Source organism: Melospiza georgiana, chromosome 8, assembly GCF_028018845.1.
Source record: "Melospiza georgiana isolate bMelGeo1 chromosome 8, bMelGeo1.pri, whole genome shotgun sequence".
In the NCBI taxonomy this organism is placed as follows: domain Eukaryota; kingdom Metazoa; phylum Chordata; class Aves; order Passeriformes; family Passerellidae; genus Melospiza; species Melospiza georgiana.
Window position 1 is genome coordinate 26,280,409 of NC_080437.1, and position 14,862 is coordinate 26,295,270.

Sequence of the window (14,862 nt, forward strand, 5' to 3'; positions counted from 1 at the left end):
TTCATGGCCTTCGTGTATTCCTGACTGTTATCCAGACTTTGCAATCTTCTATACTTTAATTGTTGTATCTCTTCTTATTTCATCAGGTGGTGGAAATCCTTTTTAATGCTCTCAACCAGAACCTGGTCCAGTTTGAACTGAAGCCTGGAGTTGAAGTGGTTGTGTATGTCACTCAGTTAACATTAGGTGAGTGTGGAGTCAAAGGCACAGCTGTGGTTCTCCTGAGGCTTCAGACAACTCCAGGAGAATCAGCCTACATCAGAGCACTCACAGTCTGGCATGTGGCACTGGGCTATGTGCCAATTGAGACATTTTGGTAGAAGAAGGAAGTGTTAAAACCAACCCATCAGGGGCATCTTCATGCTCCAGTTTGTACAAGTATAAAAGGTACCTTGTAAGAGTTCCCTGTGGCTTAATTAACAAGAGCATTGGTGGTTTTTAAGTGTTTTAGAAAACCAGGTGAATGGTGTTCTATTAAGTCCTTATTGAGCACCTGTGGAATTCAGTGGGATATTACTGACTTTCATGGATGTTGGATCAAATCCTTATAGCAAAGTGCTTGTTACTGTTATGACTAGCTAGGAGGCTTTAGAGGGGCAAAGCACTCAGGAATAGATTGAGGCCTCTTACAGGAAATAAGTTCCTGAAATTTGACTTCCAAAAATTAGAACTTACTTGAATTTCAACACTACCTATGTCCATTTTTGCACAACGTAACAAACAGTCCACTTAAGCTTTGTCAATCCCTTTACTTTAAAACCAACCTAGTGTGAAGGTCTCAGCTATTGATGAAACAGTGATGGTTACAAAGAAGGTGATGGATTTATTTTTGCCCTTACTTTTTATGACTATCCTTGCAATTGTCTGAAATGTGGGATCTTGTGCAAGTGCCCTTGCTGATAGCCTCTCTGAAAGATTGGGATTCATATCCCACAATAACTTCAGCTTCTTCTCAGAGAGCCAAGAGCTGGGCTAAATCAAGGCTCATGACCTTTCCTACAGGTAAGGTCACTTTCTACCTTCACTCTCTGACTACTCCTTTGGAATGTGATCAGATGCTAATAGGAGTAGCCTGAAATGGATTAATTTGCAAAACTGGGAATGTGATACAATGTCTGAGGTCTCCAGGTGGCTGGAATTCTCAAGAATCTGGCTTGGTTCTAGCAAGGCACTACATTTAAATTACATTTGCAGGTATTCTTTCCCCCTCTCCAGTGCAGGTGCTGCATTTGTTTCATGACCATTTCCATAATATTTTGACTTGGATGAAGTGACAGTCTTTCTCACAAAAGAGTTAGAAGTATTAGCAGCAGAATACTGGCAGGATCAAACTGTTAGGTGTGGAAATTTCACAGTGAAATCAGAACTGGCTCTATTTGCATGACTTTGTCCCTATCTTCAGGGTGATGGAAAAAGAATAGAGAGTAGTAAACCACCAAAGCCAAATATTTATGCAAAATGAGTAACACTCAGCTGCTACTTATAATCATTTGTGCATCATTAGAGACTTCTCATCAGACACTTGATCTCAGCACAGTGCTCAGGCCATTAAGATGGTGTGCTCTGATGAGCTCTTGGAATAGCTGCATAAACAAGGTATAGGAATATACTGTATTTAGCCAGCCAAAATGTCAAGGATCAAATTCTCCAAACTACATAATGTATTGTGTGATTGAATTCAGGATTATTGCTTTGGGCTCTTCCACATTATGAAACTGACTCAATTTAAAAGTCTCTAAGGTCCTGTACAAGGATGGACCTTGAGGCTTGTCACAAGGGTAGATCCCTGTCACATGTGAGATAGATGAATATCCTTGGAAGATGGGAGTTGTGCTGTTCATTGATGCTCTAAGGTATCTTCTCTGAAGGGGAATAGATGTGTATTAAGCCATGCTTCATAAAATTCATTTCCACTCTAGTACCTGGAAAAACCTGAAAAGTAATAGCCCAAAGTGTTAATACAGGAGTGACTGGGCATTCAGCTGAGCGTGGCTTGCTGTACCTTTTCACCCAGGGATGTTAGACTGCCCTGTCTTGAAAAAGGGCCTTGACTTCTGAAGGACAAGAGAACCAATTTGTTTCCTACTGATTGGTCTTGCCAAAACCAGCATGCACTATGCAGTAGTGATAAAGCAGATGTGACAAAGACAGAGTTGAGCTCAGCTCTTGGTACTTAATGTGTTTCCTTGTAATATCCCTCGAGTGTGATGCTTTGCCTTTCCTCCTGCAGCACCACTTGTGGATTCCAGCTCAGGGCACAGCAGTTCAGCGATGCTGATGTTGTTGTCAGTGGTCTTTGTGGGCTTGGCTGTTTTTTTAATCTACAAATTCAAGAGGTAAGTTGAAAAACTTTGGGATGGGAGGAAGAGACTCTGGGTGTTTTACAGGAAATCTGTGCAGAGCTGTGCCTGCATTGCATATGAGGAGTGAACTGTGCTGAGCATCAGGCTTCGATGAATGTAGCTCCCTATTTCTGATACTTAGAGAGGAAACCATCTACTGCTGTTTCACCACAAAGCTGGTGCTCCAAAACTTCACCAAGTGCTCAGAAATCATCTTCTGCTTTAGCAGATGTATTTAAACCACAGACCAGAAATGGGAACCTTTGTGCTCACTGAGATACACAAAGCAAGCTTAGTCAAAAACCACATGATGGATGACTCCACACAGTCTATACCCACCTGCCCAGCTGCCTTAGAGCAGCAGCATCTCATTTGTATCTTTTAAAGTGAATAGGTTAATCTTGCAGAGGAACAGGTGTGTTTATGTTAAAGGTGGGAGACTCAAAGCCAGAAAAATTTGTGTAAAGCACCAAAATGCCTTTGGGAATGTGTGCTGAGATTTACCTTGACAGATGTTAATGTAAACCTTTTGCTTCCAGGCAGCAGGCAGGACCAGGTCTGGCCCGTGGCACTTGGCTGCTGCAAGCTGTGAAGCAAAATATGTGATAAGAATGGCCTGCTTGCTGAAGGCCTGCTGTATGAAGATATATTTTAGGCAGATGGAGCTCCTTAGGAGGAACTTTGCATTCAGTACAGTACTTACAGTATAAAATGGTCTGTGTGCCTAGACCCTGACCAGTGGCAAAATATTGTGTTAGAAACATATGCCAAGTCTGGCTTAAAATTAAATAAATAAAACTTTCTGGACACAGCAGTTCCTCTAAATGAAAAACTAGAGCTTTTCCTGTTCAGATTCCAACTAAATGTTGCTTTCTCCAGCTTTTCTGCTCCCCAGCATAAGGCTAGTATTCTCTAACGATGTTAGTAGGATGCAAACAATATTCAAAATTAAATTATATGATAAAACAGGCATCTATCCTAATCTCCAGGTTTAAAGTTTCCCTCCTGGCCAACATCTTGCATTAACCATTGTCCTAATCAGTGAGTGGCACTCCTTGTAGTGCTTGATCCTGTGCACACTGCTGTTATCAAGCTCCCACTGATTTCAGTGGCCCAGGACAATTTCCAGGGAAAGCATTTGTGTGACTCTGCTCAGAGGCAGATTTCAAGGCCTTCAGCACAACCTCCTTTTGCAGCCTGAAATCCCCTCTCTGCTTCTGTGAGCTGACTACAGCTTCCCAGGAGAACGGGGTTTGTTTAAGGCACTGATTTAATAGTGTGCTGGGGAGGCAGCTGATGATTACTGTCACACCCAGATGTAGGATGAGGAATGGAAAGAAATTTCCTGGGAAATGTGACAAGCTGTAGGTACAGCCCTAAGTAAGACAGGGTGTGTACCTTTGCCTTGTGTCTTGGTGAGATGGTTTCCTAGGTTTGGCCTGATGTCCTTGGCCCTGTGGTCAGCAGTTACCACTGCTGTGGTTACCACTAGCAGGTAAAGAAGGGTCTTTATATTCCAGCTGCCAGAGAACAGTGAGAGCTTGTTAATGCATTTTGCTCTGGCACTCTCTGGGTCATTTTCTGCTACTACAGCTCATAAAACTGACTCTTGTGCTACTTAAGCACCCTGAGCTTTGAGAATAGCAGCCATCAGCCTTCTATTATGCTCTAGGGCTATGGAGACCCTGCCTTGTTAAAATCTGTCTGAAAGTTGATTATATGACAAATTGGGAGTAGAGAGGAAGGTGGTCAAAGCATCAGTTTTGCTTAGTCCAAAAGCTTATTTATTAACTGGCTGTCTCCTCTTACCTCTCTGTCCCAAAGGGGAAAAACACAGATCAAATTGACAAAGTTTAGGATAAGTCAAATACACAGAGTGTTCTCAACTTAATTTTTCAGAAAAGAAAGAAACTTCTCAGCTCTGTCTGAAACCCCTGGCTCAAAGGAGCAGAAGAGAAAGCATACAATGATTCCTAATGGAAAAAGGGGAGCAAACCCAAAAGCTTTCCTGTGGCTCTAAGTGATGCAGAAGTCCATTAGCCACATGTACCTCTTTGATTAATGGTGGTCCCAGCCTGAATACTCAGAACTTCTGCTTACAGGAAAAGGTTATGGGAGACCATAGGCTGACATGATTTTTTAATTCTACAAATTCATAGATTTGGTGCTTTGCTGGTTTGCACACAGACTCCTTATTACCAGTCCATAAATTTATAGACTCAGCAGGCATGTTAAACTCTGCTGCCAGAGAGATGCTTATTGAGGAGGTCCCAGTGGAAAAGGAAGGAAGAAGGGAAAAGTATGGAAATAATCTGTAAAAATGTTGTTTCTTTTCTGGAAGATTGAGCATGTATCAGTTAATAGTGTGTGTGTATGAGTGCTGAGCAGTGGTGGGGCTGTGGGGCAGTCCAGGTGTGTGTCCTGGGACAGCAGGGCAGGACTGTGTGCTTGTGTGTGCTCAGAGTGATGTGCTTGTGCCCACCTGTGTCTGTGCTGGCAGGCACAGCAGGATTAGGATTTGGATGTGCATTCACATATGTACAGCCATCTCAGTTTCTTTTCTCCCTAACTCTCTGAAGTACCTTGGCTCTCTGCCTCACTGTTCTAAAGAGCTTTTCTCACCTTTCCACACGAAGTTCAGAGATGATCCCTGCTCTGCTATTGCACTGTTTGAAAGTAGAATTAAATCTGCCACTATCTCCAGGCATGTTCTCCTGTCTCTATACATCTCCAGACAAGTTCTGGGCACTTGGATCCTATGGGAATGCATTAGTTCTCACTCATTTCCTGTGGAGTTCCTATGTCTTCTGGTGGCATTTATGGCATAAACATTAGAAGGTAGGAGAAAGGGAGAAGATCATGAGATTTGTCATCTGCTGCTAAACATCCCAAATATGTCCTGGCTTGATGCTGGTTAAGAACAGAATGCTAAATCAAGCCAATAGCACAAGTTGGTTGAGGCCAGAACTTCACTGGAGTAAAATCAGCATAGATCCATTGAATTCATGGGAGCTGAGGCAATTTCCACCGTTTTTAGTCTCTGACGTCTCCAACAGCCCATAGATCAGCATAAATATATGGAATTTTATATTACTTCTTTTGAACACGTTTTCTTTCACTCCTATGTGCTTTAAGGAACTCAAAATATTCTCCAAATTTTCCTTTTTGGAGCAGTGTGAACTGCATGGCATGAAGACTTTCTAAGAGCATTAGGAAAAACAGTCAACTTCCAACAGGCAATGCAGATAATCCTGGCAAACCCCATGATGCTTAACACATTCCTTTTCAGCTCTCTCATTTAAACTTGCATTCCTCCATGGATTACTACCTGTCTGTCTAGGCCTGTATAATCTGTCTACCTGACTGACTCTCAAGGATATCATTCTAGCAGGCCAAGGTAACTTTGGGAGAAGGAGGAAGAAATAATCACTTCACTTCCTTGGCTTCCTGAGCAGCAAAGAAAAATAAGTCCCTGCAAACTTGCATGATCCATATAGCATGACAAACTGGTTTTTGCAAGGGAATGGTAACAAATAGACTTTGGATGGGTGTTATGAGGTCCAAATCCTTCCTGACTCTGAGGCAGGAGCAATTCTTTATAACTCTTTCAGATGTGGCAATTTCTTCTGAGTCAGTGTGGGCCTGTCAGCAGCAACAAGCCCAGCACTTTTTTTGCTCAGTTGATACTAGTGCCAAATTGATTTTTACTTTTGGTTTCCAATGCAACCCTGATCATATAATAAATACTGAGAGAGTTGACAATGGCATCTGATTATACTTAGTTAATTGCTGCTGTCTGAGCTGAGTGCAGTGTCCACTGTGTACATAATTTTTCATTTAAAAGGGCAGAACATTGAAATTTGCAGCTGAGGGAGACTTTGTGCCCATGATGTGAAAAAATGGCCTGAGATTTGGAGTACCTTTGGCTGGTATTGGAATTAGTAGATGCTAAGGGCACTTTCAGAGATGAACCTCTGTGTGGTACTTTCATAATTCTGAGAGCTCATACTTTGCATCACTGCCAGTGTTGCATTTCTGGGATTGGTCTCAGTTTATCTCATTAATAAATGACATGCTGAGGATCCCTGTGTTACAAACCACAACCTCTCATTTTCCTTTTCTGTGCAGGAAAATCCCTTGGATTAACATCTATGCCCAAGTTCAGCATGACAAGGAGCAGGAAATGATTGGCTCTGTCAGCCAAAGTGAAAATGCCCCCAAAATCACCCTGAGTGAGTTCACAGACCCTGAGGAGCTGATGGACAAAGAGCTGGACACACGAGTGATGGGTGAGAGACAACCCTCAGCTGAGCTTTGCTTCACAGTCTGGGTGAAGATTTTGGTGTTTTGGGTATTAGGAGAGGCAGTGCCTGTGACCCTGGGTACAAGTAGAACCCTGAGGCACAGGGATAGGGAGTAAATCTCTCTCAGCAGCAGGATAATGGAGTTTCTCTTATAGCTTTTCAGCTATTCCCAGGGTAGGAACCTGGCTCCAGCAGTAGGTATCAAGAAGTTAGTAATGGCTGTGCTCACACCTATTCCTGCTCATGACCCTGGCTCTCTTGTGGAGGAGTGACAAATTCCCTGCACCCTCAGAAGAACCAGCTGAGCCAGGCTCTCACTGTTGGTGTGCTGTGATTACAAGCAAATATGTCCCTAATAGCTTAATGAGTTTACTGCTGGTCAGCTGAGCTGTAGTAATTGAGGTTTCTGCATGCTCCCTGCTTATTGCAAATACATAAAAAAATGTGTTACGTTTAAGCATCTTTTCTGTCTCTACACTTACACTACCACATGCTAAAGAGTGAGAAGCAATATAGACCAAAATGCTGAAGCCACTGCACTGATTCTCTTCTCCATTTTCTCCTCCACAGGAAGCATCTCAACAATTGCCAACAGTGAAAGCACAAAGGAAATCCCCAACTGCACTAGTGTTTAATACTGAGAATCCACTTGGTCTACAGCATTTCTGAATTTTTATTTGTAATTATTATTGTTATAATTATTATTATTATTATGAAAAAAGAAAGAGTTATATGTCATTATTATCATTTGGGAGGGAATGGGGTGGGCTTTTTGTGTTTACCAGGGCTGCATTCATAAATAGCAGAGGTTCTTCATATTTAGGGAATACACATCAGATTAGAAATAAAAAGCAAAGAATGAGTCAAGTGTGCAATGAGATTTGAATGCCAGCTTCCTGTTACATACAGAATGGGAATTAAGTATTCAAATCCAACAGATATGTGTCGTACCTTAGGCAACATGTTGTAAGTAAATTGTCCCTTTTCAGCCCTTTTCAAAATAAGTCATGAATCAGCTGCTTCATCCTGCCAGAGGGTTCAGACTGGGTTGTTGGACCAGACTCTGCAACATGCCAACGTTCCTCGCTTCCCAGTGACATGCATGTCTCAGCTTTTTGCAGGATCTTGCCTCTTTTAATTGCTTTTAATTTCAGTCACCCTCTGGCACCGGTGACTGCTGAGAAAGGAAAAGACCAAATGAGAGCAAACCCACACGTCAGTGCTCCTTGGACCACAGACTGGCTGGAGGGGACAGCACCACAAGCGGAGGAGGAGCGAGCCTGAGTTTATGAATGCAGCCCGACCCCTGTGCATGTGAATAGCGAGGATGCCGAAGGCCTACTGTAGATAATTACAATGTACATAGCTTTTTATTTCTTGGGAAATAATTTAATGTTTAGTAAAAGAAGATATGTTTAAAAGAAAACCTGAACCACACACACACACATGCACGCCCACACGCACACACTACAAACAGCCAAACAGGGACCCTGGTGAGCACTTGAGTCACACTTTGGTTCCAAGTGTGTTCCAGTTGTCTGTCATATTTCAATCTGACACTGCTCTCTATAAAGAGAGTAGTTTATTTCTCTATGTATAACTGCAAGCCTTTTTTTACATATATGTATATATATATGGTGTCATTTCCTGTGATGGAGCAGAAAAAGATATTAGCAGCCAGATTATGAGCCTGTCATAAATATTTAATGATGTTTATCATCTGTTCATCCTTGTCACTGTTGCCCACTTCTGAGAATGATCTTAGTGGCATCTGTTAGTAAAAATGAGGAAAAGAATCCTGAAATATTATCACCATCTCTGTGTAGATAAATATCAGTGGCCTTGGCATACCCAGCACAACCTCAGCTCAGCAGTGGGGCAGATTGCAGTAGCTTTATTCCCAGGGGGAAGTCATGCTTTTTGCAGTTCAGCTGATGAAGTGAAGTGCCATTTAGGATGTGTAAGAGTAGTAAATTTTGGCTGAACATGGTGCATGCGATTAGGGACTGCTCTTTGGAGAGGGCAGGGGAGGGTCAGACCTGCATTAATGAGCTGTGAAAGGTTCTTGTGAGTGCTGTAGAATGGCAGCTCCCAGCTCAGAGTGGAGATTTCTGCATGGTGGGTTGGTGTTTTCTGATTAGAACAGGGAGGTTAATGAAGAAAAGGTATTGAAAAAGCTCTTAAGAAATTTTTTACTACATTGAACTGAGAATATCCCTATGAAGAGGTGGAGTTTTGGGGCAAGAGGTTGACTTAGGGGTGAGTTACCTTTTATCCATTTTTCTTGAGTTGATGATGTCAAAAATGAACCTTATTCTGCAGAGTATTGACTTGTAGGACCCAGCAGAAAAGAAAGGAAGATTTGGGGCACATCTGGGAAGATGTTCTAGTCTTTTTGTGGTAACAGGAGGCAGAAATGACAGCAGATGACAACGTTTGTTATAATTTCTAGGATCTGGGTATAGCACTTCAATCACCTTGAATATACCTGGGCTGAAATGAGGAGATGGCTGGAATTTGGGTGTTATTTGCTCTCTCTCTGCATTGCAACAGGCCAGTGGGCTACAAACCAGCCTCAGCCACGTGTTCACTCTGTTGGTGGGCTGGAATGTCTTTCAAAGGTTAAAATCCTGGTGGCTCTGCAGGTGGAGAGAAAAGTGGTTAAACACAATTTTGCAAAACTCAGGAAGTGTTTCAAGATTAAAATTGTAAACCTAAAAAATAAGGAGAAACTATTTCTTGAGAAGTACTAAAACTAAATATTCTCAGGTTTTTTTCAGTCAGTTTTGTGGATTTTTTTTTCTGTTGATTTAAAAATATTTCTCTTGTTTTCCCCCTCATTTTCCTGCTCTGGTTTCTAATGTAAGGTGAAGAGCAATGGCTGTGTTATTCTATTTAACCTTGGTTTCCATCCATCACAAGTGCATAAACTGTTGCATTACTGTCTCTGTTCTACTGAAACTCCTCAGTAGTTTACAGTAATGGCCCAGTCTGGTGATAAGTGTTAGCACAAAGCCATAGCTTCCCATTCAGGTGGAGGTGGGAGGGATGTACATAAACAATGGTCCTAGGAGCTTTGAGCTGAAGTGTGGGCTGATCTCAGTCTTTGCTGATCATTAGGATTTGAGGTACTGCTGCGGAGAGCTGCTGCAGAGGGCTGAATGTAAAATACTCAATATTTTCTGTATCAACTTTTTCCTTTATAAACCACGAGGCAAAATGATGATTTTCATTGTTGTTTGGAATTTTATAGGTTTTTCATGGGCTTCATCTCATGCTGTTTTAACAAGAAAGGCAGAGGATTACAGTTTTCACAATTCTTTTTCTTATTTCTTTTCACTTTTTTTCTTTATATTTTATTCCTTTACACTTTTAAACAATTGCTGTGAAATGCCTCAAATGGGAGAAAGTGAGTAGGAAATATTGGGAGTAAGCTGTTGAAAAAATGGAAAAAAATTCAGTTCTCAAAAAGAAATTTAATCTCAGTGAAGGCTGAGAAATTTCTGAATGACAGTTTTGGAGAAACATCTGTCTAGAAAGTAATTTTCCATCCAAAATGATCCTAAAGTATCCTACAAAGCAAACACAAAAAATCCGTGAAGCCAAAGCTGCATGTCAGAAAAGCCTGACTGATTCTTATGTTTGCTCAAACTTCCTTTTCCACAGGACTTGGTGGGTGTCCCTGCCTGCCAGTGCAGTTTGTCACACCTGCCAGCACCAGGCTGTGGGCTCCAGGTGCATCCCCAGGGCATGTGTGGCACCACATTTACCAGGTCACTCCTGCTCCTTTAGGGCACAGTCGTGGCTGATGGCAGCTGGAGAAAGCTTGGGTTCACCACTGAAATCGGCTCCTTTAGAATCCAAGAAGGGTCATTGCTGCATTCCTGCCTGTCCATGGCACCTGTGTAAGGCTTGGGCTGGGCAGCCAGCCCTCTTCACCAGTTTGGAAGTACTGAGCTGCAGTGTTAGCACAGGCTGGAGCATTGGCCACTTTTATTTGTCTTGCTGGGAAATAACAACTTGGGGGGTTGTCATCAGGGTTTTTTTCCAGCAGGTTTTACCCCTGAGGGAAATATAGTGGAAATCCTTGAAGCTGTAGATTATTATTTACCTGAGTAATGAGGGAAATAGGCAATGGCATCAATGGAACATAAATAGCTCCCACACTGTAATTATGTAAAAAGAGGAAATGAAAGAGAGAGGGACAGAGAGCAAGAGACTGGGTCAGTGCCCTCTGTCACTGCCAGCCTTTCCCCCATGATGGATTAGCTGTAATTTAGGAATAATGCATGAGGTCTGGAGACTAGATGCAGCTTCTGGTTCTGTGTGGCTGACAGTCTGATATAAACCATGAACCTTTGTTTAGTTTAACCAGAACTCAAGAGCCCTAACCCTAAACCTGGCAGGATCAGAGGTGAGACCAGAGTGACAGGGGGCTACAGAGTGCTTCAGACACAGTGGCCATCAATGAGAGCATGTGTAGGAATTGTGCATTTTCTTCTGGACTAAACTTTGGTTTCACATATGTACAAAGATGTCCTGGTGTCCTGTTCTCCTCTCTTTCCCTTCAATCAGCTCCCACACTATTCCAGGTCTAATGAACCAAACCAGAATCCTCACATTCTTTCTGATGATGTTGGACAGTGCATTAAACCTAAACCACCACTGTGGTTTCAGAGGATTAAATGAGACAGACAATTGCAATACCTGTATTGAACACAGTAATACAACTGCATGAGTCATATATATACATATATATATACTGTTCTTGGTTTTATTGTTCCATTTGAATATTTCTACTGTAAAAAAAAGGCAGTGGTTTTGAAATTGTTGAAAATAAATGTATTTTTGTACATCAGAGTTACCCCTGGCTGCTTTTTCAATCCTTGTTCTTTTTAGATTTCCTTTTGGCAAAGTCTTCTTTCTCTTCTGAATTTCCCTTGCCATATCTATGCCTCCAACTCTGTTGTTCAGGGTCATGCATGCACATGGAGTGTCAACAGAGAAATGTTCTAAGGCAAGACTTCTAAGATAAAACAGAAAACAGCTAGCTCTCCTTCCGTCTTAGTGCTCCTCTGCAAAAATAATTATCTTCTTACCTTCTCATTCTACAGGCTGATTCTCTTTGGAGCCTTGGAGGTGAATCGGAGGGGAGAACACTCTGCTTGTACAAGCACAACCCCATAAATCCCATGCTCTCACCTGTCTGATTTTAGCTTGTAAGAGACTGTAAAGTGCCTAGGTAGGAAAAAGAAAAGAAAAGAAAGACAATTTTTCTTCACTCCTTGGCAAAAGAGACTGTTGAACAACAGAAAAGAGAGCATGGAAATATGTCTCTGGATATGTATCAGCCATCTCCACCCATGCACATGCATGGTTTTAGGGTTAGGGTTAGGGTTAGGGCTCTAACCCTCTCACCCCACTCTCCCTCCTTTGCTTTAGGCCTGAGGTCCATAAACTGCACTTGTTTCTGGTTTTCCTTTATGTCAGAAAGCTGAGAAAGTCAGGCAGTGAACGACTGGGTTTGCCATCCCTGAGTGTGATGTAGGAGATGCTTTCAGCATCACAGAACAACTCTCAGCCTTTGAAATATTTGTGTTGGCCCCTCTTTACAGCAATGACAGTGTAAGACTTGTGTTCTTGGAATCCTGAACTACAAGTTATGGACAGACAAGCACAAAGGATGAAATTGCCGTGGCTTAACAAGCTGCCACTGAGACCCAGTGCTCAACTGTTCAGAAACTCAGCTAAGTGCAGCTGTGGAGTCAAGTGCAGGCACTTAAACTTCATAGCCTGGAAACATGAGCAGTAGCTCAATCTTTGCCTAAATCCAGCTATTTTTTCTGTGATGGATGGACCTCTTATTCCCTTTATGAAGGGCAGCGTAAGCATTGTTTACTACATTATGAAATTGTCATGGTTGTGCCAAATACCCCTCTTTCAGGTGCTCCTCAGGAAAATGCCTCATAACTGCTCCTGGAGTCAGCTCCTCCCTGTCTTGTTTCACTTTCACACACTTCCACAGGCTGAGGCTCTGCTTAGCTGACTTTGCCTTCTTTGCCTGGGTCTTCCCTTGGCCCTCTCCCCACTGAAGTACTCTGATTATTAAGGACTATCAAAGCCCCATTGCATTACTGACATATTATTGTAATACATCACTTGAGTGCTGCTCTGCTGTTGTATATCACGGTGCTACATCAGGGAAATGGCAGGTGACAGGAGCCCCAGACCCAGAGCAGAGACTGATCACTTTTCTAAGCTTTATGGCCTGCTTTTTTTTTTTTTTTTTTTTTTTTTTTTTTTTTTTTTTTTTTTTTTTGCCAAAGCCAGCAAATAAAGGCAAGGAAAGCAGTACTGGACTGCTGCCATGAATCTTTCAAAACCTTTAAATATATTTACCTCCACATTTTTCCCTTGACCCTGAAGCATTAATTAAACAAATTTGCTGGTGTTTCTATATGAGACCATAGAGATGAGTTTATTTTGGGTCATGGAGGAAAGAACAGTTGCTCACTAGAAACTGTTTCATACATGTCTGTGAGAAAGCAGAAAAGAAAGATTGGTTCTTGCAAAACAAAAAATAATTTGTTCTTGAATTTGAAAAAAATTATTATTAGTAGGTCAATATTTTAAATGTGCAGGTAGAGGTAGGACTGAAGGCGATTGTGCTGTTGGTGGTGGGATTTTACCCTTGATAAATATAAAAAGATTTGTTTTACAATTGCTTTATGGTGGTTGTACCTGTTCAGGCGCCCTGATATCAGTGAATTTAGTCTAGATTTGCACCAGTTTGAGCTCTCACATTAAGAGGAGTTACATGCAAACTTCAAGGATGGAACAAATCCTTTTTAATGCCTTATTGTGAATGTCAAGCAGTTTTCAGACCAAAATTTAGGGGAGATTGTAATACTACTACTAATAAAAAATCACATACAGGGATGTAGTTGGAAGGAAGGAGTAGCATGTTTGTTAAATTAAACAGAAATATTATGATGATGTATGTTTTTAAAATCTTGTGTTGGCTACCTGAACCTGAAAGTCAAAAAGGAGAGAAGAACTGGAAGCCAAATGTGAAGCAGAGTGATGAAGAAGAGAGGTGAACCAGGCTGGCTGGGATCCTGTGGCTGACCAGAAGGCACAGTGAGAAGTACAAGGTTGGTTAATCATTTAATGACTTCAGCACAGGAAGTTTCTAAAGTCTCAGCCTGGATCCACTGAATCAATAGGAAATGTAGAACATTCAGGCCATATAAGATGGAGTCATCTCTGCTTCCACATCCTGATGCTCAGCATTGGAATTCAAACTTTAAGCAAGTGATTCCCTACTGAAGTCCCAGTGTTGAGCACTGAGGATCCTGACAAAGCAGTGTTGGGTGAGTGAGGGCTCAGGAAGAATTTTTTGGCCAATTTCAAAGCTCAGCTAAGGGTTGCATGTGATTTTATTCAATGGGTTGGGTGGTTGCTGTGAAAAAGGAGTGGCTCCTGATGTGGGTTGTAAGGAAAATGGACCCAAGGAGGTCAGTGGGGAAAAAGAAGGAAGATGGATGACAAAACATTGCAATATTTCTCAGTTCATGGGACACAGTCCTCTTTCATGGATATTAATTTGTCTGTATGCTGGGTGAAGCAACAAGTTAACATCCTTGGCTGGGAGGGGAGATAAGGACCAGCCTTACAGGAGCTGTGTGAATGGACCATCTAGAACTGACCACAGCAATTGTCTGGGCTAGGAAAAGGGGTGTAGCTGCCTTTCCTTGTCTTTTTGAAATGAGCATTGCCTGAAGAGACCCTCAGAGAAACCAGGGACAGTAGAGAAATTTTAATGAGTACAAAGAGTGGTGAAAACAAATGTGAGATAACCTGACAACTAAGATAAGTCAAAGTCAGCCTGGGGAGCATCTGCTGCTGCCACATCTGGAAACATTTGGGTGCACTTCCAGTGCCTCAGCATGTACACACCCCTCGTTCCAGAGTGGCTCTGGGTCTCATGAGAGTCCACAATGGATGGAAAAAGACTGAGACCAAAAACATGCCACACATAAAGGCTTCTCTTCCCTCAGGAGCCCTCCACAGCATGCATGTGCTGAAGGGTGTGAGGCTTATTGCAGGCAAGTTTGAAAGTCTAAATCCATTTGTGGCTCTGGACCTTGTAGCCTAATAATATCAGCTACACTTGGAATACCCTAAGATACTGTTAGCAAAACCTGTGAGACTAT

The 14,862-nt window shown here is 42.1% G+C and overlaps 1 protein-coding gene across 1 annotated transcript in view; it reads left to right on the plus strand.

The window, feature by feature from the left end:
* Positions 1-11,499, plus strand: part of SORCS3 (sortilin related VPS10 domain containing receptor 3) — a 267,197-nt gene extending 255,698 nt beyond the window's left edge. The window contains exons 24-27 of the mRNA XM_058028863.1: positions 87-186; positions 2,231-2,336; positions 6,471-6,631; positions 7,217-11,499. Coding sequence (XP_057884846.1) covers positions 87-186; positions 2,231-2,336; positions 6,471-6,631; positions 7,217-7,281 — 432 coding nt within the window. The 3' untranslated portion in view covers positions 7,282-11,499. The remainder of the gene's footprint in view (positions 1-86; positions 187-2,230; positions 2,337-6,470; positions 6,632-7,216) is intronic.
* The last annotated feature ends 3,363 nt before the right edge of the window (positions 11,500-14,862 follow it).